The 25,096-nt window shown below is 43.2% G+C and overlaps 2 protein-coding genes across 8 annotated transcripts in view; one reads left to right on the plus strand and one right to left on the minus strand.

Annotated features, from left to right (window-relative positions):
* The window catches only part of STAG1 (STAG1 cohesin complex component), a 174,395-nt gene extending 156,721 nt beyond the window's left edge, over positions 1 to 17,674 (minus strand). The window contains exon 1 of one of the 3 annotated variants that reach the window (XM_065073078.1): positions 17,458 to 17,674. The gene's annotated coding sequence lies outside the window, so the exon portion shown is untranslated. Of the gene's footprint in view, positions 1 to 208; positions 17,247 to 17,457 lie in introns of those variants that run through there. The other 2 variants (XM_065073076.1, XM_065073077.1) reach the window with 2 other exon arrangements.
* A 302-nt stretch (positions 17,675 to 17,976) lies between these two features.
* SLC35G2 (solute carrier family 35 member G2) lies at positions 17,977 to 24,988 on the plus strand. Of its 5 annotated transcripts, none has more exons than XM_021286467.2 (3): positions 17,977 to 18,618; positions 22,678 to 22,751; positions 23,197 to 24,988. In XM_021286467.2, the coding sequence occupies exon 3, from the start codon at positions 23,219 to 23,221 to the stop codon at positions 24,452 to 24,454; it is 1,236 nt and encodes a 411-aa protein (XP_021142142.1). In that variant the 5' UTR covers positions 17,977 to 18,618; positions 22,678 to 22,751; positions 23,197 to 23,218; the 3' UTR covers positions 24,455 to 24,988. The 5 variants fall into 5 exon arrangements, with proteins under 5 accessions (XP_021142142.1, XP_064929189.1, XP_005501651.1 ...); XM_065073117.1 differs by having other exon boundaries at positions 17,977 to 18,212; XM_005501594.3 differs by lacking the exon at positions 22,678 to 22,751.
* Positions 24,989 to 25,096: the final 108 nt, after the last annotated feature.

The following is a 25,096-nucleotide window of genomic DNA, read 5'->3' on the forward strand; positions in this document are numbered from 1 at the left end:
CTTAATGCAACTCACACGGGAAAATAAACAATTGCTGGAAGGAGAAACCATGTGAACATTTTTGGAAATGTACCTTTCCAGGTGACAAAATGTAATTCAATGTTCAGAATAACCCACTGCAGGTTCTGGTGAGCTTTTGAAGTTCGCAAGACTAGAACTCCAGTTTCTCCCCTTTCCCAGTAGCTTCTTGGCTACCGTTCGAGCTCACCCAAAGGTCTGCAGGTTGATGGGGAGTTCGCTGGGATCTTTCTCCTACTGCTTGATTTGGAAGTTTTGTCACCAAAAGGGTCATTCAGAGCCAGGCGCTAGCAACACAGAGTTTCTCTTCCTTTTCTTATTCTGAGCAGCAACAGCCCAACAGCTACAAGGGAGCTGGAGAAAACGGTACCAAAAAAATCTATCACCAGCTAAAAATGAAGGAAGCTGCTTGATTAGGCAGAAAAGTATAGCTTTTATTTCAACCATGATCTCAGAGGCACCAAAATGGAAAAAATCTCAGAAAATACAGAGCAGACAAAAAATTCAGAGTCTAATCCCCTGTCAACTAAAGCATAAAATTAGATAAACATGCAAAGGACTATCTTTTCCACTTTTAGCAAGGACATGGGAATATCCCAAATTGCACTATATATGAAGATAGACTAGTTTCATGTTTCTTAGTTATTTAACTAAATCACATAGAGACAATAACAAGAATTTAAAAGCAGATTTTTCCTTTTACACTTCCCCTTGTGAGCTGCAGCAGGATTTTTTTCTTTACTCATCTTGAATGAATTTTGTACATTAAAACAGCATCCTTAATTACTGCTTAGAGCTTTTATAAACTTTAAATACCCAAATTTTACTGCAACCATTTTAATACCCTTAATTAGCTCAGACTTTTAATGCTAAATACTCTAAATTACTGGGTACTCTACCACTGCAGTTTCTAATACTAAGACAGCTTTTTAATATTATAGATGTGACAGGTTCTCCCATTTAATGTGGTTGAGCTCACCTCCCTACTTCATTATACAGTTCATGTTCGATACAGTCCAAATTACTAGTGGCTCTTTTCATCATTAATTAGATATTTCAAGTCCAACACTACTCTAATCGATTCTCAGCCCCTGACTGGCAGGAAAGATAAGAGCAATCTCACCTCTTATTCTGTAACTCAGCCTGCTCTGTTCTGCTGTTATTACCATATTCTCCTGCCTCTGTCATACCTCGCATTCTAAATAATGGTTTTCAATAAGGATATGCTGCTTTCATGTGCATTTGTAAAATCTGTACCAAAATACATTATCAATCTAACCCAAGCCTCTGGACAGCTCCAAAGCAGAATACACGTGCCAAAATTGCCAATTGGCCTTCCCATACCTGGTTAGAGGAGACAAGAAGAGAGAAATATATGCTTCAAAGGCAATTCTAAAGCAATTTCCATCACAGATTTTTACTTTTCTTTATCGAAAGCATTCAGAAATCTGCTCTTAATACTGCCAGTGAGAAAAAGATGGAATAGGTTACCTTTTTAAAGTAACTCCTTCAGGCATACTCTGTTGTCCAGGAACACTGGGAATTACTGGTGCGTTTCCTATGGAAAGCACCTGTCTAACCTGCAGGCTCAAACTTGGACGTCACTCTATGCTTATAGCAAGTGTTCAGTGTCCTAAAACAGACATGTTGAAAATCACATATCCTTCAGAAGTACAAAAACTGCCAAATACAGAGCTCCCAGAGAACTTACAGCTAATTCCCCATTTGACACATTTAGCAAAAACCTCACTCTTGCTTGCATTTGAGCATTTTATGCCTGAGTTTGGGGTTTTTTTTCTCTTCTTTATATCTTTTCAGTAAAAAGAAAAAAGTTTTAAGTTGATTTCTAAAACTTTATGTTTCCAAAGGTATCGTTCAAAAACAGAACTGTAAGGAGAACTTAACTTTGTAGACAGGAACATCATGAGCACAATAATAATACAACATCTCCCTTAATCAGCGGTGTAACCAAACATCTATATGTGACTGCATTTGTTTCACTAATACACATAACTGCAGTTTCCTTATAGACTTTATGCTATGAGGTGATGACATATCTAGCACACAGCACTGACATAAAAGATTCAATCTTCCCTTCAGGGCTCCATTGAAGTCTTCTAGCTGTGTTTGATCACAGAAATACCCAGACTCCTTCATAGTAACACAACTTGTGCTATAAATCTAACTAGATAGTCAAGAAAAAGGCTCTGAGAAGACCATATGGAATACGTAGGGTCATCACATTCACTAGTTCACATTAAACTGATGCAATTAAGTTGCCACTCTACTGTAGTAAGACTGCAATCACTTCTTTGCCTGCAGAAGGTAGGGCAGACACCAAAGTATCCACTGATGGAAGATCACTGTTTTCAAAGGCTTGTTTCTGTCTGACACAACTTTTCTTTTTAAAGAAAAGCTTGTTTTAATGCCAACCCTCTGAATAAACAATCCTAGTGAAGCCCAACACTGAGCACTCCCAAAACCTGAACCTTCCTTTGCTATCAGAATTTAGGGAACCCTTCAACACTTTGGTGCCCATGTTTAATTCAGAAATGAACTGCAGTCAATACAGCCATCTTCCAGGTCCAGATATACCAGATGTTAAGAGAGCGCAAAATGAGTCTGTTATTAGTTTCAGCAAAATTTCCCTCAACTGAAGCTACAATGATCTCGCCAGCGTTTGGAGAGCAATGCTGAGAAAATCCTGTATTTTAAGCTAAAAAAAGTTTCATGAGTTCCTTACCAGTGGTTACAAAAGCCTCTTCCATGAGTTTTCAATTACTCCTCAGAGGGAGCACTGATTCATTAACACCAGTGAGCAGAACTGGAATGGTTAATGGTACTGTAAGAGGAGCGTCCATGTTTTCTTTGAAGACAGAAGATATTTTTGAACATGAAAACGCAATTTGGCAGCTACACTAGAATCAAAGGTTGTCATTTTGAGGAGCTCTTGACCTTACTCAAACACCGGGAGAACGATCTGGGAGAACAAGGTATCAGATCAATTGCCAAAGGAGGAAAAAAAGAAAACACGATGAGGTTTTAATGCACTAGAAAAATGGGAACCTGAACACATTTTACAGTCTCATATCTAAAAGGAGGGGATTTGATGATTCTCTCTCTTTAAATGTGAACATTTTAAAAGGATGTTTATTATTGGCTGTTCTCTAATGTACAATTTTATTTCTAATCTGCTTGCAAATTCCCAGGCTGATGAAGATTTGGATAAAATTAAGCTGCATTACAGAGAAATGGAAAACAATTGAGTATGGTAGTTCAATTTGACTTGCAAATATAAAATGGTTTCCTGAAATCAACAAACAATTGTCCTTACAAGCCCAAGGTAAGACCGAAAGGAGCATTTAAAGCCTGAGATCTCTTTTCTGAGCAGAGCCCCCAGGTTACAGGGAAAAATAAATCCTCAAGGTCAAAAAGACAGTTCCTAACCAGAGCAGATGATTTTAAGGACAAATCACTTTGCAGCTAGCTAGTGAGATTCTTGTGACTAACACCAAGCCATCCTGTTCTTTGCTGTCAGAAGCAAGAAATTCTGATTCAAGTTGTTATACCCCACATTTAGTCATTTAGCTTCCCCTCCCAACTGGCAGCTGCTCTGCTTTAGTCAAGTGTTTCTTTTTCCTTAAATTTCTTTCTTCAATTTCAGATAAGAAAGAGCCACAAGTTTGTGACACTAAAGCACAAACTTGTTTTTGCTTTAAATCTGAAGTGAATCTTACCAAGTCTATTAACTAAGAACTCTCACACAGTTACTGTGGAAAACCTCTCTAGGCTACTACAGAGGGGCAAGAAAACAGTTTTGAAGCTTGAACAAGGGAAGGATTGTTCAAAATATCACAAAATCTAAACAGAAGAGAAACCAGCAGTGGAATTGTGCATTACATTCATGAAACGAGCAAAAGATGCCAGAAGACTGAATAGATTTTGATATAAACACATAAAGCTCAAGCACCTTATACGGTGCCAAATTCTCAAGAAATCAGAGCAGTTGACTTGTTTGTGGTTTTGTTTGTTTTATGGTTTTGGTGGTGGTGGTTGGTTGTGGTTGGTTTGTTTGAGTGGGGTTTTCGGTGGGTGTTGTTTGTTTGGGTGGGGTTTTTTTGTTTGGTTTGGTTTTTTTTTTGCTTTGGATATTTAAGGGCTCCTAGAGAGGAAAGTAAGGGATCGATTATTAGCTTCTTCCCAGCCTATTAAAAAGGGCAATATATTGGTAGGATAAGTGATATAACTATGGAAGATATGATTTTCCCTGAGTGGTACATTCGAAGAATAAAGCACTGATGGGGAATTGCAATGATAGCGGAGAAACCCATTTTCTCAGAGAACTGGCCAGGTTGGTTGAGAAATCATTTCCTCCTGCGCTATCCGCTGTTACACCTGGTAAAATGCTCAATTACAGCACAAAGCAACTTCTGTCAGGCTGAGAGCCACAATAAGAAATGCGGTTGCCACAGAAGTATAGAATCAAAAGACCAAGTACTTCTCCACCCCCAAACAAACCTCAGTATCACAATTATTATACATTAGACCACAAACTACTCTCTAGCCTGCCGAGATACCTGTCTTCCAACATGCCTTTACTAACAACCACCAAACAGCACAGCAAAATACAGCCAACGCTGCTGGGGAACTGCAGCTTAACAAAGAGAGGACACACAGGAAGAAAGGAAGGTTGTTCGATCATGGTCCTCTTAAGTTTTTTCACTACAGAAAGACCTATTCATCTGCTGACAAACCAACTGCTCATTAATTAAGTATAAACTTAGTGGCTACTGACCGTTTGGCAAGTGCAGACAGCATTGTAACTGCTAAGTGAAACACACGATACCCCTATTTTATTCTGCGAGCTGTATGGAGCACTTGTTGCCTACCAGGAGCACAGCCGGGAACAAGCCCCTTGTGCTCCAAGAGGGAGCCAAACTGCTCGGAGAGAAACAGCAACAAGGGTGGAGGGAACAGAGGCTCATCAGTCAAAAGCAGACACTTGGGGTGACAGGAGGGCAGCAAAGGTGATAGCAGTGATTGTCACCTAAAAAAAAAAAAAAAAAGGTGGAAAAACACTAATTGAGAACAAAGATACACTGAAAAAAAAAAAAAAGAAAATATTAGGCGTGTTTATCAATATAAAGCTACAAAATTCAGGAAAGCCTAGAAAACACAGGCTAGTTCCATTGCAACTCTACAAGTCCCAAGAAAAAATAGCTTGTAAAACACAGTAAGAGGCAGAGTTTCAAATTAAGTAAGCAATGAATGAAATGCAAGTTTCAGATCATCATGCACATAAAATAGTGCAGTAACAATTCAGATCAATGTCTAAACTTATTCACTGAAGATTATACAGTGATAGGAAATAAATACTGCTACATGAAGAAGCCAGGATCCAAATAGTTAATAAATAAATGTTGTTAATTAAGTAATAACTAGAAGATTGGTTTCAAGGCTCAAAACCTCACTACTTGGTACAAAAGTATACCTACAGTCTTATAGAAACGTAAGTTCAGAATACAGTCTGTGCTAGAAGAGAGTTGTTTCTTAGACAAATTTTAGAGGAAGACAGTAAGAAACAGACTATATTGACATTAAATGTATCTCTTTTTCACTTTTAACATTTTAAATTTTTGTTTCCCAGCTTTTTTCTTTTCTCTTAAAACTTCTATTTTACCATAAAAAAAAGCGTATCTTCTTTCTGTGTTGTCAAAAGTACTCATGAAGATTTGTAGCATTTTATCATAACAAAACCCCAGCATTTGAAATCAAAGGATGTAGAGAAAGCGCTGTTCCATGTACGCTTTCAGGAGCTTGACGCTGAACAAACAAGGCAGCCCCTTTCTTCACTTCATGAATATTGAAGACTGCAGCTAATCAAATGACAACACAGACAACTGCATCAGGCAAGGACATCAAAAAGGAAAGTCCTGATCCTCACAGACAAGAGCAAGTAAGAAAACCACAGCTTTGGTCAAATGCTATCAGCCAAAAAAATAATGAAATGTTTATATTGTATATCTTGGTAACCACGCAGGGGAAGCTGTTTTTACCAAGGGGCAAATATTGATTTGTTCACCAGTGACAACTGTTTTCTGTGCTGGTTCCCATCCTGGTTTTCATTCCTCCATTTGTGAGAATGATGAACCAAGCGACAGAAACCAACAGTGACTCCAAATACACAACCAAGAACAGGCCAATGCAGAACCTCAGACACTGGGATTGCTTGCAAAGCCCCACATGAACTACAGACAAAAGGATAACAGTGAGCAATGGAAAATCTCTTCATAATAGATAAACAGAGAGCAATACACTCAGCACTAGGAGATTTTCCAGCATTAAAGCAGGGTGCACAGTTTGGGGCTCCAGGCTTCCAGATAGGAACTGATGGGAGAAGGTCTACAAAGCAATGAGCTGGATCGGAAGACAAGAAAAGATCTATGGGAAACACTGGAAGAACTGGAATATAAAGACACACAGTTTGTGTTAGAGAAGATATCAAGGGAAAAAATGATAGCTCAAATACATCCAGGTACATCAAAAACTGGACATGACCAAATAGAAATCAAAGTTTACTATAAATTGCATCAGTTAAACATTAGGAAAAAAAAATAGGCAGTAAGAATATAAAGCCCTGGAATAAGCTGCTTAAGAAATGCAGTGGAATTTCCAGCAATTAAGAGATTAGACAAGCATCTGTCAAGAATATTGTAAATGATCTTCCCTCAAGACAGAGAAAGGGATTAACTCATTTCTATTCATCCTTTTTTTGTTCCATATTCTTCCAGGAACAAAGAAAGCCCAGGCAGAACCACAAAAGTAAAAGTAAATAAATAACCATTCTAGTACAAGCCCATTGTTACAGTAGTTAAACACAAGACTGGACAGAGATCTCGGAATGCTGCAACTTAAATACTGAATAGTGGCTGTAAAAGCAACATGAATTTGGATCCAGAGTTACATCACTATGGATTCCAGCAATAAAAAAAAAAAAAAAAAGAAAAAACTACAATAAAATAATTAGATAGAAACACACTTTAATAGCCTCCCCCATACCAGTTATTTCATTAAATAAAACTTCAACAGTAAAAATCCTTATAACGTATAGTCTCACAACACAGCATGTCCCAGTTAGAGGGTGAAGACATTGAAATGATAAAGACTTTGCAATTTCTAAAAATAAACCACTGTTTCTAAAGAAAAATAATTATAGGGACAAAATAGTGTGTTTCTGCTGGAAAGCCAAGTGCTAGAAGACTGCAAAACAGGTATTACATGAACCTATTAACTACTCAAACGTTTTAGGTAGTGTTCTTCAAAGAACATAACTGCAAGGTTCAATCTGTGTTGGTGATACAAGAAAACTCTTATAAGCTGGAGAGTAAGGAAAAAAAGATTGTAAGGAACAGAATATGAAGGGGGCAGGGTGGTCTCAATTTTTCTCATCAGGTACGATCAGTTTATTTAGAACCTGGGGGGAAGATGGTATTAGAGCCACAGGGTCCCACCAGTGACAGCACCGATACTCACACAACAAATGAAGCCACCAAACAGCTCCCCAGAGTAACCTCCCACTTGGGTATCATAGCAAAACCGAGAAGTTCTATATATGGGCACTTTTGCTTCCCTTTGTAATGCGCTTTGAGACACTAACATTTCTGATCTCGACATCATCAGTTAGCTCTGGCAAGGGTAAAAGCAGTTCACGTTGTTCTTTTACTTCATACTCCACTATGACATTTTAAACTGCTCAAGCACAAAACCAGAAGATTTCAGCTCGTGCATCCAACAACATTTCAGTATCCAACAATGTTCGCTCCTGAACAAAGTCAGGAAAAACATTCTTCATTATTGGCGCTCTCAGTAACTTGCATGCTTTGGAGAAAACACAAATATAGCACAAAAGGATTGGTAAGATCTGCCTTTCAGAAGCTTAGTGACTATGAAGAATATGAAACCTAGTCTTCAAACCCTGGAAGTCATGCATAAGATATGGGGAGTGACTTGTGTTTACACAGGATACAGCCTAGGTTACTCTCACCGTGGCACATGCAATCTGTTCCTTATGCAAAATCTGCACAATAAGGAAATCTGCTAAGCGCAGATCTGCTTCAAAAAACACAGCTAGTAGTCCCTACCAAGATACCATTTACTGTTTTGCAGACACCTATGAACGGGTCAAGCTACATGGATTTTTTAGGTTTTTTTAAAGTAACAACTTAGAGCTATCAAACTAAAACCACAGAACAGATCAACTAGAGGTCTCTACCCTAAAGCAGGAAAACTCAGCAGCAGTTTCCCACTGAAATCCATAGAAAAAAAAATGCAAATTTACCACAGCTCCAAAAAAATCTTTAATCTCATGTTCAAGAATTAACTTGAATAATTTTTGTTGGAACACCAAAAAAAATAATCAATCTGCAGGTAAAAACCTAATGTGGGAATTTCCAGTCTGAATGCTTTGTTTGTCAGAGGCATACATTATTTGAAACAAGATTTTAATAACTGCCTAACCATACCCATGTCAACCACAGGCATGCTCATCTGAGCCATCTCTAACAATATAATAAACAAAGTTCCCCTTTAGGATTAAAAAAATTCCCAGCAACTAAGTCCTTAACTGCCTGAACTTACAGATACGAAAAAAATCCAAACAAAGCTGTTCTGTGTTTTAAAGTGTTGGTCTTTTTTGCCATTAAGAAGGAAAGACGACATTCAGATCATTTCTAACCTTCTACTAACATGTTGTTCCCTTTCTTCCCCACAGCTTTTTGTCTTCCCAACTTAAGCCTCCATTTCAGGGAACTCTGCCAGTAACGTCAGCCGCAGGAGCTCACAGGAAGAACAGAACGGTTCTTAAACTAACCTGGGAGACAAATCCTTCTTTTGAGTCATCTCTGAAAGACTCTGACACACAAAGCATATTAGCAATAGCTTGACCAGAGATTTAAAAGGCTAGGGGTTTTTTTTATTTTTTTTTTTATAAAACACACTAATTCAAAGCAAAGCAGCAATGGGAACAGTATTGGTTGCTCTGCCGTCACCTCATTTGGTCCAAAGAGAACCCACCAAGCAAATATTTCTTCTAGTGAGCTGCAAGCCAATATTTTTGTACATACTCATGTTCTTCAATTATGTATTTGTCCCATCATAGCTTAATTCCATAAGCTTTCCCCTGGGTCATGCTCGCCCCTCCCAGTACTAGTGAACCTGCACATGCAGGATTCAAACAGTATAAACAAATCTAATGGCACTTTAACATTTCACAATGGCACTACTTGCTATTTACCAGTGTTGTAGGTGAAGAGATCAGAATTGAAGAGCTACAAATCAGCACCAATTGTCCCACACGCTGAATGCTTTTTGTGATTACTGTCACAGAAAGTCATTATCTTTTGACACAAGCTTGAATGCAAACACAACTTACAAAGGAGCAACACGTTGTCACTGGGACAGGGGCAGATACAATAGTCAAACTCTAGATGTGGGTGTTGTCAAAGCAGGACTGCAGGTCAGGGAAGTTGTTTGACAACAAAGGAGCTGACTGCCAAAAATTTATGGGCAAGTAAGATGTGAAAGGGTAATTCTTAGCTGTGTATTTCACAATAAAATGAACTACACAAGTGACATACCCTAGCAATACTTCAGAATTTACTACAGAAAATACTGGTGGTATATCCTGGCATTAGAGGGAGAGAGACCCAAGTTCTGCATAAATGCTATGGTGAATGATGCTGGTAAGCTGTCGACAACTCTCTTCCAAAAGGCCTGGTGCTGCTCACAGTCCTGGCAGAGCCCCCTAACAAAATATTCTCACCGTTTTGAAAAGGATACATTTTCAAGTTTTAGCGGTTGTGTAACAATGTATTTGCCTAGGAAAACAAAACGCCTAGGAAATAATGGCAGCTACAACTCACAATTCTTCCCCCTGCTCCCCACAAGACACATTGCTTCCTTTGATTCTAATTCCTCACCAACAACATTGTCCCTCTCAACTTTCCAATTTGATTGCAATCAACAAACAGTAATGAGAAAGCAGAAAAGTAAGGTATACCAGCTTTTTTTTACCAGCTTTATTGCCTATGACATGAACAAATATTTCAATTAAAGACAAGGAAGTCAATTCAATAGCCACCTCAGGCAATAGGACGTTAACACTGGACAACCAGGCACCAGTGTTGTCACTCTATAAGGCTGGTGCTCTATAGTTACACACACCAACGGACACAAAAGTGTGTGAAAACTTCCTTTTGCAGAGCAAAAGGCAACAGCTTCTCTGGTTTGTTTTGGGGAGAAAACTAAGCATAACAGAAAGAGACTGAAACAACATGTTTAAGAAAAATCTGCAATACACATTTAAGAAAAATGTCAGAAGTCGGGCATTTCACTTCATGCCTTTTCTGACAGTGCCAGTATCATAGGTTATACCTGAAATTTGACTAAGTCTATTGCCTGCATTCTCCCACTCACAACAGTGAAGAGTGGATTATTCCATTCTACTCATTACACTCCAGCTTTGGGGAACTGCAAGTTCTTGCTGCCATTCCACCTACCGTCCTCTCCTCCATCTCAGCAAATGAACACCACTGCCATCATTCAGATTGGCCATTTTAAATAAAATAGTACAATTTTCCACATCTCCTCCTCTTCGGGAACGCATCCAGCATTTTGTACAATAACATAATAATTAGTATTCAAAAATTCCCTAAATCATTTTGAAACAAATTAAATTTCAGCTCCATCTTATCACTGTTCCAAGTGGAGATTACAGAAACAACACATATTAAAGAGAAAAAAGCTGCCCATTTCGCTGGAGAAGGCAAGAAAAATGCACAAGCCACAGAAATTATGCCATTTCTTCTGACCCACTATACCAACCCTTTTTAGAGGGATGACAAAGGACACACTACAGGCAACTTTTATTTGCTTTATGTAAATACAAGTTTAAAAAAATCAGCTAGCGCTAAAACAGAAAAAGCCTCAAAGAGCTGAAGAAAAACACTGGGACTCTGGAATAAAAAGAAGATGAAGAATAAACAAACCATGATCTGTAACTAAAAGGGTGGAGTACCCAAAATGTTGCAATCTTTCAGATAAGTCCTTCAAAAGGCTTGGTAGCTATTCCATACCATTTTAATTCTCCATCTTTACTCACAATTTCATTCCCAGAGCAAAACGCAAATGTTACAGACCCCAGTTTAGAAGCCCTCAAAGGCAGGCGAATCCTTTAACTTCAGCTCTGTAAGTTAAGGACGATCTCTATCATGGTGAAGTGCACTCCCTCTACTATATTATTTGTTTTGCAGTATCACTGCAACCATATTGTTTTGGTTTTTTAGAGCTCAGTATCCAACAGAAACAGACCAACATGGCTGTATTTTGTGTGCTTATCCTTCTCTCTCTCTGCCCTTCTCTTCAGTTCCTGCTACCAGTAACTATCAGACTCTGGACCAATTTCCACAGAACTCTGGAAAACAAAGATCCCAAAATATCCAAGTTTCTCAACATTCTTTAAAATATTCATTTCTTAGAAGAGAGATTCTTAATTCCTCTCCCCCAAGCAGTGTCCTATTAAAGTAAGGCTACAGGAAAAACAAAATTAGCAAAATTTATAATAGTGTTTTCTCTCTCAGCTAACACTTTTTGATGGCACAGTCTAGTGAGCCTAACTTAGAAATTATTTTACAAGACAGATCAGTAGACAGCTAAACAGATGACAGCATTTAGACAGGGAAATCTACCCAAATTTTATACAGGAAAGTCAAATTCCACAAAACTCCAGAACATCATTTACCCACACACCAATGGACCCTACTTGATAAAGCCTGCTTTAGTTTCCAACAGACATCTAACATGATTCTTCACAAAAGGCTCTTACAGAAATTAAGCTACCATGGCAATAAAAGGCCTTGCATGGATAGGTTATCTGGTTAAAAGAAAGCAAACAGAAAGCAAAACAAATGGTCATTTTTGACAATAGAGTAAGAAAGTCCCATAGGAATATGAGCCAGAGCCCAAAATATCTGAAACGTTCTTGCATCTGGCAAAGGAGGTGAATGCTGACAATTTGCTGAGGACACCAAGTTATTCAGGGTAAGGCAGACAGGACCAGCCGCAGAGAATGGAAGAACAGAGGCTACAGAGAGCAGAGTTGGCAGGGGGAATGCTGAAAGGTGAGAGAGTTACCCACAGGAACACCAACTTCATACCCAGTGACGGGCTCCAAGCTGAACATTGCCACCCAGGGCAAGCACATGCAGCTGAGCGACTCTGAACCTCCCACCTGAAGGAAGGGTCACAAGTTCCAGGACCACTTTTCCCTAAAACATTCCTGGTGCTGTCCTTGCATCACCCCTAGCAACACCTTATTCTGATGGCCTGACTCAATTCATTCACCAGGGAGAAAAACACCCCTTCCAAGCAGGTGGGTTTTGCCAGGTGGGGAATTCATCTCTCAGGGAAAAGTCACAGCAGCCGCAGCAGCGCACAAAGGAACGGGGCAGCTGTGGAGAAAGAGACTCCGCTCTCAGGTCAGCTCAGCCATCTTGTACAAAGCCTCTGGCAGGAACAAGCTCCTGTGGATTGGACTAGATGATCTTTTGAGGTCCCTTCCAGTCCCTAGCATTCTGTGATTCTGTGGTCCTAGTGCACACATCTAAGAAAATAACAATGGAAAACTGGCATATTTATCATTCACTTATGGTGGAATTCGTTATCCCTCAGCAAATGAAGTTTTATTTTCCACATATAAACACTAACCCATTGGTATCTTCCTGGTCCTTGGGGATTCTAACTAAAAAGGAGAGAGAAAGCCTCACATGGGGAAGAACAGATTCTCAGCTTGTAATTTGATTTTTGTTTCAAAAACGACCACGTGCTATCCTTTAGTATACAAAAAAAAAAAAAGCATCCAAGATGAATAGTTTTGATTTTATTTTATTGTAGACAAATATTTGACATTTAGAAACATTTCTGACACACAAATCTATTCCCATATAACTCTACAAAGAAACATATTTTTCTTAGGAGCTGAAAAATCTGTCAACCCTGTTTTCACTCAGCTAACCTCCCAATATAAGACAAGTCTGCTATATGGAGAGTTACAGAATATAGACTCGTTAGACCTATTTATAGAATAAATAGCAAGTATTCTGGTGAACTGCACAGCAAGGGACAAAGCTGGATGTTGCCTCATGCTGCTTTCTAGGAAAACATTACTTTTGGGAACCACCTGAAACAAGTTGCCTTTCAGCTGAAGGAGGACAGGCTCAAGAATTCAACCTCTGGCTCTTAATTCTGCAATAAGTGATTAACAACTGTGTGACTGGAGCTCAGAATACACTCCCACATCAAGCTCTCGTGTCTAATAATGCTGGCAACTGTGGCTGAGAGGCCTGTCCCACCAAATGACGTCATGCCAGCAATGCCTTTTGCATATCAAAAGGCTGAGTCTACACATCCACCCTGGGTAGGACCAGCATCATCATCGTGGAATCATCAGCATTTGGCGGTATAGAAGTTGAGTACTTGAACGCTTGAGGGAGGGCAAAAGCTTACATTTGGACCAGTTGTACCAAATACCGTATTACCCGTACTTATAAATGAGCATTTTCTTACAAAATAAGGTGGCTTTGAGATTGCAAAATTTGAAAGCATAGTTACCAGATTTATCATGTTTATATTGAACCTACACATGGTACAGTCTTGGCCCAGTAAAGATACCGTGAGGAATCTATTGTCCAATGCATCCTGCTTTGTCAAGCATACTTCTATTATTAAAAAGCATTTTCTGAAATATTAAAATACCTGCAGAGATACAAATGAGGAAACATGGCAAAACTATCAAAACCAGGAGAGTAGTTCCTTCCAACGTCAGCAAAAGGACGCAAGTTACTAGGCACTCCCTCACGGATGATACACACAAATTGTCAAGCGGTGAAACCATCACCTGCATTCAGATATCCAACAGGACGTGTCAGAAACTAGCAAGTAGCTACGAAATCAGAACTAAGGAGAAGATTCCCTCTGCAGCGCCTTCAGCCACCTGAATGTGATGACTACCTTAAAAAAAATAAAATAAAAAAATAGTGTGGACCTTCCCAAAACAACACTTGGTTTTGAAAGCATATTTTCAGACTGAAAAGTTACAACAGAAGGTCATAATGTTCTCTCAACTTCTTGTTTTCTAGAGGAATAAAGAAATACATATTTGTATTCTGATCACATATTCAACACCTAAATCAACAAGGTGAAATCAGTTTGTAAAATAAAAATATTGCTAATAACAAAGCATATTTCTAGATGTCCTGGACAGAGACAACAAAACAGTTATCTGCCAGTGAACTCAAACTTGGTAGGATACATATTTCTCTTCCAAGAATGAAAACCAACTCTACTCCCTTCTATTTTTAGCTAAATGAGCAAACACAGTGACACTGCAAGCAAGAGGAGATGGTAATTGACAATGGGCAAGTTTCAGAGCTCCACATGGTAAACTGGAGTGACCACAAGCAAAATGCAAAAACTTTAAAAAAGCATGAAGCATCTTACAGATTTTTTGGTTGACATTTCAAATCCCAAAGCCAGTACATCAGATATAGGCAAGGCACATCCTTATCTTGGTGCCAGACTTCAGTATCACCTTCTGGTTTTGACTGATTTTGACACCAGTAGCCAGAGCCTCATCCAAACACTTGGGCACTTGGAAGTCCAGAATGCTGCTTTCAGTACCTCCTGTGTTAACTACAGAACAAGCACTTTCAAATTTTCAGCAGGGTGTTTGAGTCTTTTGTGCATGATACCAGAAAATAATTAACAAATATTATGATAAAGGTATTTTCTTATCACAATAAATGACTTTTCTTAGAAAGTCATTACAAATAAGCATTTCTTTCCCACTGTACCCTTACACTTCCAGAGGCTCACCCGCCCACTAAAACACTATTTAAAATGCCAATGTTTAGCCACCTTGTATCGGGGCAAATCTTTGCAATGAAGGCAAAAGAGAGAATCCAAAGTCACCAGAGCAACCTTGAGGTACATATTCTTCTCTAGGAAAAGGTTCTTTCAATTAAAAATATTTACTTGTTGAGGTTTTGAACATCCCAAGTAACTAATTTTGTCAATGCATGGAAATATTCAATGGTCATAAGCCTCACCTATCAAAAGGTGTGCTGCAGTTTCAGTAGATGCCACATAAAAATCTGCACAATACAAAGGGCAGGCTGTGGACAGAGACAGGAGCTGAAAAGCTTGGAGACGCCAGTCACAAAGCTCTTAGATCAGAGTTCCAGCTGCCCTCAAAACTATCCACAGCATATTGTGTCTGGACACTTGGCCATAAACGCCATCTCCCATAGTGAATTTATCAACTTCAGAATGTTTATAAAACGTTCAGAATCATCAGAGACCATGAAGCTGCCACGTGCTCCAGTCCTCAATTGCAGGGTTTGTAGAAGGGCTGCTTTGAACCTCCACAGCCAGCACTAACTGTTCACTCATCTTGAGAAAAATACCTTTTCCCACCACCCCCTTCAACTGCTGTAATACCACAAGCATGTCTGTCAGCAGTAGAAACCAAGAATTTCAACCAAACACTCTTGTGTTGAGCAGCCAGCAAAGATTACATCCTATCAGATTAATCATAACCCTGGAGTTAGCCTCCCGCTCACCAGGAAATCCTGCTGCCATTTCAAAAACCTCTGCACACACGACATGTGCCTGCTCAGGCTACCCACCAAAAATTCATCACAGCTGAGTCAGAAAGAAAGAAATAATAAACTGGCCGCTAGTTCCACAATCTAAGAACTTCTTTCCATAGCCAGGACACCTTTCAACAGACAACATACGCGCTGCCTTGTGGTCCAGTGGTTTTTTCACGGATTAGGGGATTGTAGTACAGAAATGCTCATCGAATGACCTTGCTATCTACAGACGAACAAAAAAATCTCACAAGACAAGGCAAAACTGCTTTGGATCCAGAAATCTGGATTAATTCTTCTTCTGTAACACCCCTATCACTAGTGCAATAACATGGAAAAGTTAAGCAAGTCTTAAGATATCTGAATCCAGACATTAATGTCATCCATCACACCAAACACGAAACAATTTCAGAGTTGCATCAGTGGTGCGATCTGGAGAAGGCTTTTTGTCCCTCAGTAACTTAATAAACACTATGGCTAGACTAACTCTATAGAGCTATAAGTACCACAAAATCACAGGGGACATGACTGAAACCACCCCCACTTACACAGCAGCCCAATTAGCATAATTAAACTCACACTGCCTTACCAGAAACTAAGTTTTTTGACACTGATACTTGGCAGTCACATCCCTTTAAGTTGTTCTAGGGATACTATCTTCTTTCTCCCAGCCACCACTCACACCCCAGGAACACACAAAAAGCACAGTTTGGTGTCCCAGTGCAGGCCAGTCACCAGCACCCATCACTGAATTCTTTCTACTAAGCAAAACCCTTGTTATTTTTGCTGCTCAACAGCACAGGACCCCAGCTTGGTGTTTCTGCATCTTCCCACCCCCAGCACCGGTCAGAGGCCATCGCCTACACCTGGCTTCTCCCCGGGGCCGCGGTTCCCAGCTCCAGTACCACCAGCCAGTCCAAACTACCCCCCGGGCTCATCCTGCTGCTTCTCCCGCCCCGAGGGGCAGGGAAACACCCTGGGGCTGCCTCCCCGCGCCGGGCCCGGCCGGCCGCCCACCCCCCGCTATCCCCGGTGCCACCACACTGGGGGATAAGCAACGGGAGCAGCGGGCCGGGGGGTCCCCAGCTCTGGGGTTCCAGCCCCACGCTCCCCCCGGTTCGTGCCCCTCCAGTCCCCGCTGGACGCCAGCCAGACGCCGGCGGCGCTGGGGCGGCCCGGGCTCGGCCCAGCCCCAGGTGGCAGGTCGGGCCGGGCCGAACCGGACAGCCCACCAGCTCCCGCAACTTTCCCTCCCCGCGGCCGCGGCACCAACTCCGCCGCCGCCGCCTCCCGGGCCGGCCGGGGGCCGCCGCCACCGTGCCCCGCGCGGCGGAAGCGCCACCCCCGCTCCGCCCGCGCATCCCCCGCCGCCGCCCGGGCCGCCCCCGCGGCCCAGCGGGAGCGCCGCCGCCCGGAGTGGGGCGCAGGCCCGGCAGAGGGAGAGGCCGCCGAGCTCGGCCCGACGCCCCCGGCAGCCCCGGCGGGGACAATGAGATGGCGGCGAAGAGCGCCGCGCCCGGGGGACCCGTTGCTCCGGCAGGAGCCGCCCCGCCCCGCGCCGCCTCCTCTTCCCTCCCCTCCCCTTCTCCTCTCTCCTCGCACGGGCAGCGCCCGCTCCCGGCCCGGCCGCCGCGGAGACCGAGCGAGCGAGCGGCCCCGGCCCGCTGCCCCCGCCCCTCGCGCCTCCATCTTGGATCGGCGCCTCAGCGCCCTCCCTCCCCCGCGCCCCGCTCACCTCAGGCCGCGCCGCGCCGGGCCGGGCGGCACCCCGGGAGCCTGCGGAGCGGCTGGCGCGCGGGGTCCGGGCGGGTGCGGGCCGGGGCCGGGGCGGCGGCGCTGGCGGGGGCCGCGCTCACCGGAGCCGCAATCCTAAACCGCCATCTGGCGGCATTTCCGACCCGCCAATGGCGCAGCCGCCGCCGCGCGCCGGACCCCCAGCGCCCCCTGGCGCCCGCGCGCCGACACTGCCCGCCCGCCGCCGCCGCCGCGCGGGGAGGAAGCGGGGGGGTGGGGGGAACGGGGGGCGCCGCAGGTCGCGGCAGCCCCGCGCGGCACGCGGGCGCCGCAAACGTCTTTCGCGCGAAAACGCCGCGCATGCGCTCCGCCGGCGCTTACTGGCGCGCGGCCGCGGGGCGGAAGGCGGCCGTTAGCGCGGCCGCCGAGGGGGCGGGGCGTCGCCAGGGCGACGGGAAACCGCTGGGGGGCGGCACGCGCTGAGGCGGGCGCCTGTCGCGACAGGAGGTGGGCGGGGCGGGTGGGGCCGGGCCGGGGCGGTCCCGCGCTCCGTGAGGCGGCGGTGGGCGCGGCCCGGGGCCGGTCTGGCGCTCGGTGCTCGCGCGTCTGCCCCGGGCGCCGGAGGGGCGGCCTCTCCTCAGCGGCTCGGCCGGGCCGGGGGCGCGGCGATGCGGCCCGTGGGCTAGGGAGCTGGGGGCCTGCCGGCATGGGAGCGGCGGCCTGAGGCAGCAGCGCCGGGCGGGTGTTTCGGCACCGGTAAGCGCTTCGGGGCAGGAGGGGACGAGTTTCGCAGCGTGGGGTCGGCGAGGGAAGAGCCTGGCGGGGAAGGGGCCCGGGCAGCAGCAGCCCCTCGCCGCCCAGAGCCCAGGCCTGCCTCGAGTACGGCCGAGGCTGCCGTTCCTGCGTAATTTCTTCTTCATCCTCACTGAACGCGCCGCCCGCGTTGGCGTTCGGTGCGCCCCGGGACCTCCGCGGGGAGTCCCTTCTGCCGGGGTGACAACGTGAGAGTTGCCATCGCGACATGCGCCATCCCCGATGTGAAACTTCCGAGCCTCGTCTCCCGTTTCCCCCGGCCGTCCCCTGACTCCCCGCACACACCGCACACGCACCAGCCGGCTGCCCCGCCAAGTTCCTGCAGTTTGATGGGAGAAGATCAAAAGCAGTAAGCTTTAAATAAAATTTAACTTGTAATCTGCCCTAGCAAACCTAAACGTGCCTTCTCGTGCTCTGTGTCAGCCAATTGTCATGTACAATTTAAGGCCTTTCTTATATCTAGCCAAGCTAGTTTCATATACTGTAGGAGGCTGTTTAAGTGTTGATGTATTTTCGGTTCGTTCCCCCGTGCCTGAAACTGCAGTCTAAAAGGGTTTGTTCAGATGAGGGGTTTTGGAATGGGAAGTTTGCATTCAAAGTGGCTCTTCTTCCAAAATTACTTAATGCGAGTATTGCTGCTGCAGAGGGAGCAGTTGCAACAGGCGTGAATACAGAAATAGTATTTTTTCACGGAACAGGATGCATTTGGAGCCCTTACACAGCAAGAGAAGAGGTCAGTGAAAGCACGGTGTCATATATAATCCCATTGAAATCGCATGTGGCAGTTTTAGTGAGCTAGCACAAATATAGGTTGTTTTTTGTGTAGGAAAATGTTATCAGGAATGTACTGACTGTACGGTTTAAGTGTAGGGTTTATATTTTGATCCTATCAAGGGTGTACTGGCTCTTCCTTTAGGCAGTGCTGTTGAATGTGACTCAATTTGAAGACCAGTTTGCTTTATGTATATGTTTATGTATAATGTGTGCAATTGTGCTTAAGTACAAGTAATTGTTATTTCATTTCCTTAAAACTTATTATTCATTAAATTTTAATAAAGACTTCAGTTTCTTTGCATATATTTTTAATAAAATTGAGTGATATTGTCAGACTATCTGGCTAAAAAGATAAAGTTACTCTGATTTTCCAGTGTGCATGTTATCAAGTAGTTTAAAAGCAGAGCAGAAATGTAGGCTGCTGCAGTGATACCAACGTTTAATTGCCTGCTGTGCATCGTATGTTGCCTTTTCTTCCCCCTGGGTTCAGGTTGTGTTGCACTAGTCAGACATCACAAGCACGGGTCCCTTGGCATGTGCAGTTGCCTGAACTATCAAGCGTGGAAGAATCACCAGGAAGGTTAAGTTGGTTTAATGGAGAGAGTGCCGAAAACAGGAATTTAAGAGATTTTCCTGCACCTGATAAGAGATCAAAAGAAAAACCTGTGTTGTGGGAAGTCACTACACAAGTTCAGCAACTTCCATGGGTTTGTAGGGATGGAGTGGGTCTTTCATATGTATAATATTCAGGGGAAATTGTCTGTTGTTATCCGACAGAGATTGCTTACAGCCCTCTGATAACCTGGGTCTACCCTGGTCAGATTTCAGGGGACTTTGCCCAGAAGAAGCAAAGGCACACACCTGCAAGACCAGCCTTTCAGGGCACGGGGATAACTGGCTTCCTAAGGACTGCAGTTGCCATGCCTGCAAATCTTTCGTAATAACATTTCAGTCGGCTGACTGGTGTTGATCGATCTGGCAGAAGATGAGAGTATTTTTCTGGAAGCTTATTGAAAATTCGTGGTTAGAATCACCAGTCAGACCTCAAAGCCTTAATTCCTTCAGGCACTGCAAGGAGAGCTCAACCTCCCACCCTCCCCTAGTCAAGTGGCATAAAATCACTTATTTCTACCCTGCTAATTAGCATATATGTAGTGACTAGGGAGAGAGGAGGGGCAGTGTTTGGGTTTTTTTTCTGTTAAAATAAATCGTTGTGTGTATTCTGTTAATGATTTGCGACATTTATTGAATCCATTGTAATTGTTCACCCACTGAAAAACGGGGTTCACACTTTTGGCAGTCAGTGATTTCCACAAGCTAGTGATTTAAATTGGTGTCCCAGGCTGTCGTTTGAATTGGGAATGTTTGCTTTGTTATATAGTATGAGGATTTTGTGTGGTGCTTAATTTTCATCCTTGTAGTAAAACTGATTCAGAATCAAATTATGTCCTTCATAGAAAATGCAAATAAATTATCTTGTTTGCAGATACGAAGCAAAATAAAAACTCCGTGTGATCTCCACAAAAGGCACTAGCACAAAGAGAAATACCAAGTTTTCTGCAGGGGCTGTGCTGATTTCCATTTATTTTAAATTTGTGTCAGGGACAAACCTAGTAGACTTGGGATATACGCCAATCTCAGACTCCATTGAAATTCTTGCTGGTTGAGAAAAGCAAGGTCACCAAAGAGTACAAATAAATGTAGTGCGTGAGAGTTGACATAACATGTCATATACTCCGTATTTAGTAGAGATGATTAAATTTTGGTTTAAGCGCTGCTGTTTGTTCTCTGTTACTTCTCATCTCCTGCCTTTCTCATTTCTCATGTGCTTGCTCTTCCAGCCGTTAGAATTCCTAGCGCTGAGAACACAGGAGGCAACACGGCAGCTGTGTAGCACAGCCATTTTGAGCTATGGGTTCGTCATCTATTGTTTTCCTCCAGAGGGATCTCTGAATACATTACACAGGTCCAGAGCAAAATTTGCGACTGTGTTTTGTCTCTTTTCTATACCCTCTTCTGTATATGTGGGAAGAAAATGTAATCTAAACTCAGGAAGTGAGAAAGTTACCATCGTATGCTAATAGTAAAAAAATAGTGATTTAGGGTTTGTTTTCAAGAACCAAGTGGCAGCGTGTACTGAGCTGTTTCTTAATGAAATGTCTGAGTTTTTACAAGCTACATCCACTGTCATTCTAATAATAATGCTTGTTGTGCACCTTGTGTTGTATTTTCCTCCCACTTTTTTTGTTCCTGATCCATAGATTGTGCCTTAAATCAATATGATCTTAGGTTTTTTTAAGATGTGGGGACATCAAGGCAGAATTTTGAATTTATAACACAATGAAAACGCTAGGTAAGAAAAGCTGTGCTTGTGAAAATCACTGCCTTCCTGGATTCATTCAGTGCATTAAAATAATCAGAAGTTAACAACTTATCTGAAGAAAAAGTACAAGGAGCAGGTGGCAGATTTCTGGTCGGGTGTTTTTAAATATTTTATGAGTAGTTTGAACTGTCCACTAGTGCAGCTGATACCCAGCTCTTAGCCTCTTTTATTTACTCTCCTTGTCATTTCAGCTGTTTCTTCTCAAGTTTCAGGCAGTATTTAAACTGTGCATTAACAGGCACTCTGGAGTGCTCCTCCAGTGTTCAGCGGCATACTGGGTATGCTTTGTTTTTCCAGCTGAGCTCGGCTGAAAATGGTTTGGGAACAGACAGGAGAAGAGCCTCCTGAACAGACAAAGGTGTTTCTTGTCCTCAGACCCTCTCACATCTACCAATCTCTGCTTCAATGAGGGGTCTCAGCACTAGGAGCACAGTCTGCCAAAGCAAGAGGAAGGTGGTGTCCAGGACCCCTCGCTTACCTGTGCCGGGCCACACTGGTGCTGCCGCCTTCCTCCAGCGCTGGGACTGGGCGCCTGCCTCTCTCCCCACTCCCATTTAGTTTGGGAGTAGCAGGGGGTTCAATAACCTGTGAGGAAAAGGGAAGAATATCCTGTTCTTATGTAAATTATTTTTGCCAGGAGATAGGCAGTGATTAGCTGTCATGGGTTATGGATGGAGAAAATGCAAAGGTTGAAGCTGGGCACAATATTTTTAAAGCATTTCTGTGAGGAGCAATTGCCCCCACTTTTACATTAACTTTTGATCTCTGCTCTCCCTGACAAACATCCGTGCTCTTCAGCCTGATTGTCCACCTGGCTGTGGTCTTGCACCTTTAGGACCCACTTGCTCTGGTGCCTTGGCCCTCCCTGTGGAGAAGGGCTGTAGGACTCTGATGGTGACTGTTCTTGTGATAAGTTGCAGGAACGTTACGCTCACAAATCCACCACTTGTTCTTTACATTAGTTCTATCAACAGTTCCGAGATGGCTGAGGGAGTGGCTTTGGCAAGATGACACTGATTACTTTCTCTCCGTTGAAACATATTTGGGTTTTTTAGTGGTGTTCTTTTCATAACACTGTACCAGGGTTGCCAGTTCCCAAAGAGCATGGCCTCACAGGCTAGTGCATCTCAAATTTTCAGCTTTGGAAAACAAGCTGGATGTTTTGTGCCTGCCTTGGGAATGACTTCCTGTGCTGAGATGATTATAACATTTCCTATTTGGTATCTGAGAGCATCTCCTGTTTCTGTTTAGACATCTGGACAAATATGTAGATGACCGAGAGGTGTTTTCCTCTTCTGGCTTGGGAGTAAACCTCTCAGTAGCAGGTAAAGTCTGCACGTGTTTATTTGCTGGGGCGAATAGAAGGCAGGGAATGTTGCATTTCTTCTGTAGTGTTGTATCATTAGCAAGCAATTAACGATAATTCATAACTACAGGGTATCTACTGTGCAAAAAGTTTAGCAAGAGAACTTCCTCATTAGAATAAGAGTATACTAGAATGCATTATATGTACTGTAGAGAATAAGAATATAAGTAATTTTCAAAAATGAATGGCTAACGTGAAGTTCCACAGTTGGCTTTTAAGGAGATCCAAATGCCCTGACTATCAAAGGTACAGAGCGGTACCTCACCAGAAAATGAAAGGTAAAACAAGAACAATTGATAAAATAGATAAAAATAGCTTGAAAACGCTAATAGCATTTACATACTAATGAATCTCTCTCTATTCGTTAAATAAAAATAACAGTGCATCTCCATTTTTTTCTTAAGACTAGGACATTTCTCGGAGGAAATGGATATGTCTTCCCAAAAATACCCAGTCAAAAAGCGAGTGAAAATTCATCCCAACACAGTAACAGTGAAATACACTTCTCATTATCCCCAGCCAGGGGAAGAGGGATATGAAGATGTTAATGAAGATACTGGAGTATTTATGGAGGATAATCCTAAGAAAAGACTACTGAATGATGGGAAAAAGAGAGAAAGGACCTTTTTTGGTACAATAGACACCCAGCTTCAGCCAGCACAACTGCCAAAACCCGATGAGATCAGGAAATCCCATCATTTTCCTGAAGGAAATATACTGCAGTCGAGGAAAACGTGGATAATCCTTTTCGGATCTGCCGTGGCTCATGGATGTGTGGCTCTAATTACAAGATTAGTTTCAGATCGTTCTAAAGTGCCATCCCTGGAGTTAATTTTCATCCGTTCAGTCTTACAAGTGCTGTCCATTACTGCTGTGTGTTATCACCATGAGCCTCCCTTTGGCCCCAAAGGCTACAGACTCCGGCTGTTCTTCTATGGGGTCTGCAATGTCATCTCTATCACTTGTGCTTATACCTCCTTCTCTATAGTGCCCCCCAGCAATGGAACTATTATGTGGAGGGCCACCACTACAGTGTTCAGTGCTATTTTGGCTTTTTTACTCATAGATGAAGGAATGGCTTACATAGACGTAATTACTGTAGTTGGCAGCGTGTTTGGTGTTTGTCTCGTCATGATCCCCAACATTGTTAAGGAGGAAAACTCTTTGCTGAGCACCTGGAAGGAAGCTTTTGGCTACACCATGACTGTTATGGCAGGTTTGACCACTGCTCTCTCCATGATAGTCTATAGGTCGATCAAGGATAACATCAGCATGTGGACAGCACTGTTCACCTTCAGCTGGACAGGAACGGTGTGGGGAGCGTCCACCATGTTCCTACTTCAAGAGCCAATTGTCCCACTGGATGGAGAAACCTGGAGCTATCTCCTTGCCATCTGCCTGTGCTCCACAGCTGCCTTCCTGGGGGTCTATTATGGCCTGAGCAAGTTCCACCCTGCTTTGGTCAGCACCGTACAGCACCTGGAGATAGTCATCGCTATGATCCTGCAGCTTCTCGTGTTGCGGATCTTCCCCAGTGCTTACGATCTTGTTGGGGGAGCAGTTATTTTGGTTAGTGTTTTTTTCCTTGCATGTTATAAACTGTCCTGGAATAATTTAGGAAGACAAGATTATCAGGAGATTGTGGATTCTTCCATTAAATGATTCTAGGAGTCTATGAGTCTAAATGAATTGCGGTTTTGCTGTCCAATTCTGGCTCTGTGACCATGTGAAAGTAACATATTTCAGCCCTGTGGTGTTCTAGCATAGTGGCCAGGTCCTCTCTCTACTCTTTAAATTCAGAGCTGATGTAGCAATGTTGGTTATTTCCAGACTTCCATGACAGGTGAATTTGTTCTAGTGTGTATAACCACTGACATTTTGCATATGAGAAAAGACTATGTGTCCTGAGCACATTGAGTGCGTGAGCAGAAGCACAGGCTGGCCCATGAAAGTACAGGTCAAGTCATAAGCATCTTCACCTTCCCCAAGAGGGATTCACTAGTGACTCATTCCTGTGCGCTGAGCACAGTAAAACCATTAAAATGGTCAACCAAAGTGTTCATATCCTCTGTAACACTTCTTGTGCTTTGGCTGCAGTATTCCAAATGAAGTAATGCTCATCTGTTTGTGGCTAAAACTTGCATTTCCTGGGTGTATAAAGCATAAGTCAGTAAAGCTTTTTGTGCTTTGTGGTTACATTTCTGTCTGAATTGATGCAGGAAGCGCAGACCTCCTGTTGGGGAACAAAAACTGTATCTCCAGTTGTGCCACAGCTGTGAAAGAAAGGTCCCCCAAAACTATTCT

This window comes from Columba livia, chromosome 9 (assembly GCF_036013475.1).
Source record: "Columba livia isolate bColLiv1 breed racing homer chromosome 9, bColLiv1.pat.W.v2, whole genome shotgun sequence".
NCBI lineage: Eukaryota > Metazoa > Chordata > Aves > Columbiformes > Columbidae > Columba > Columba livia.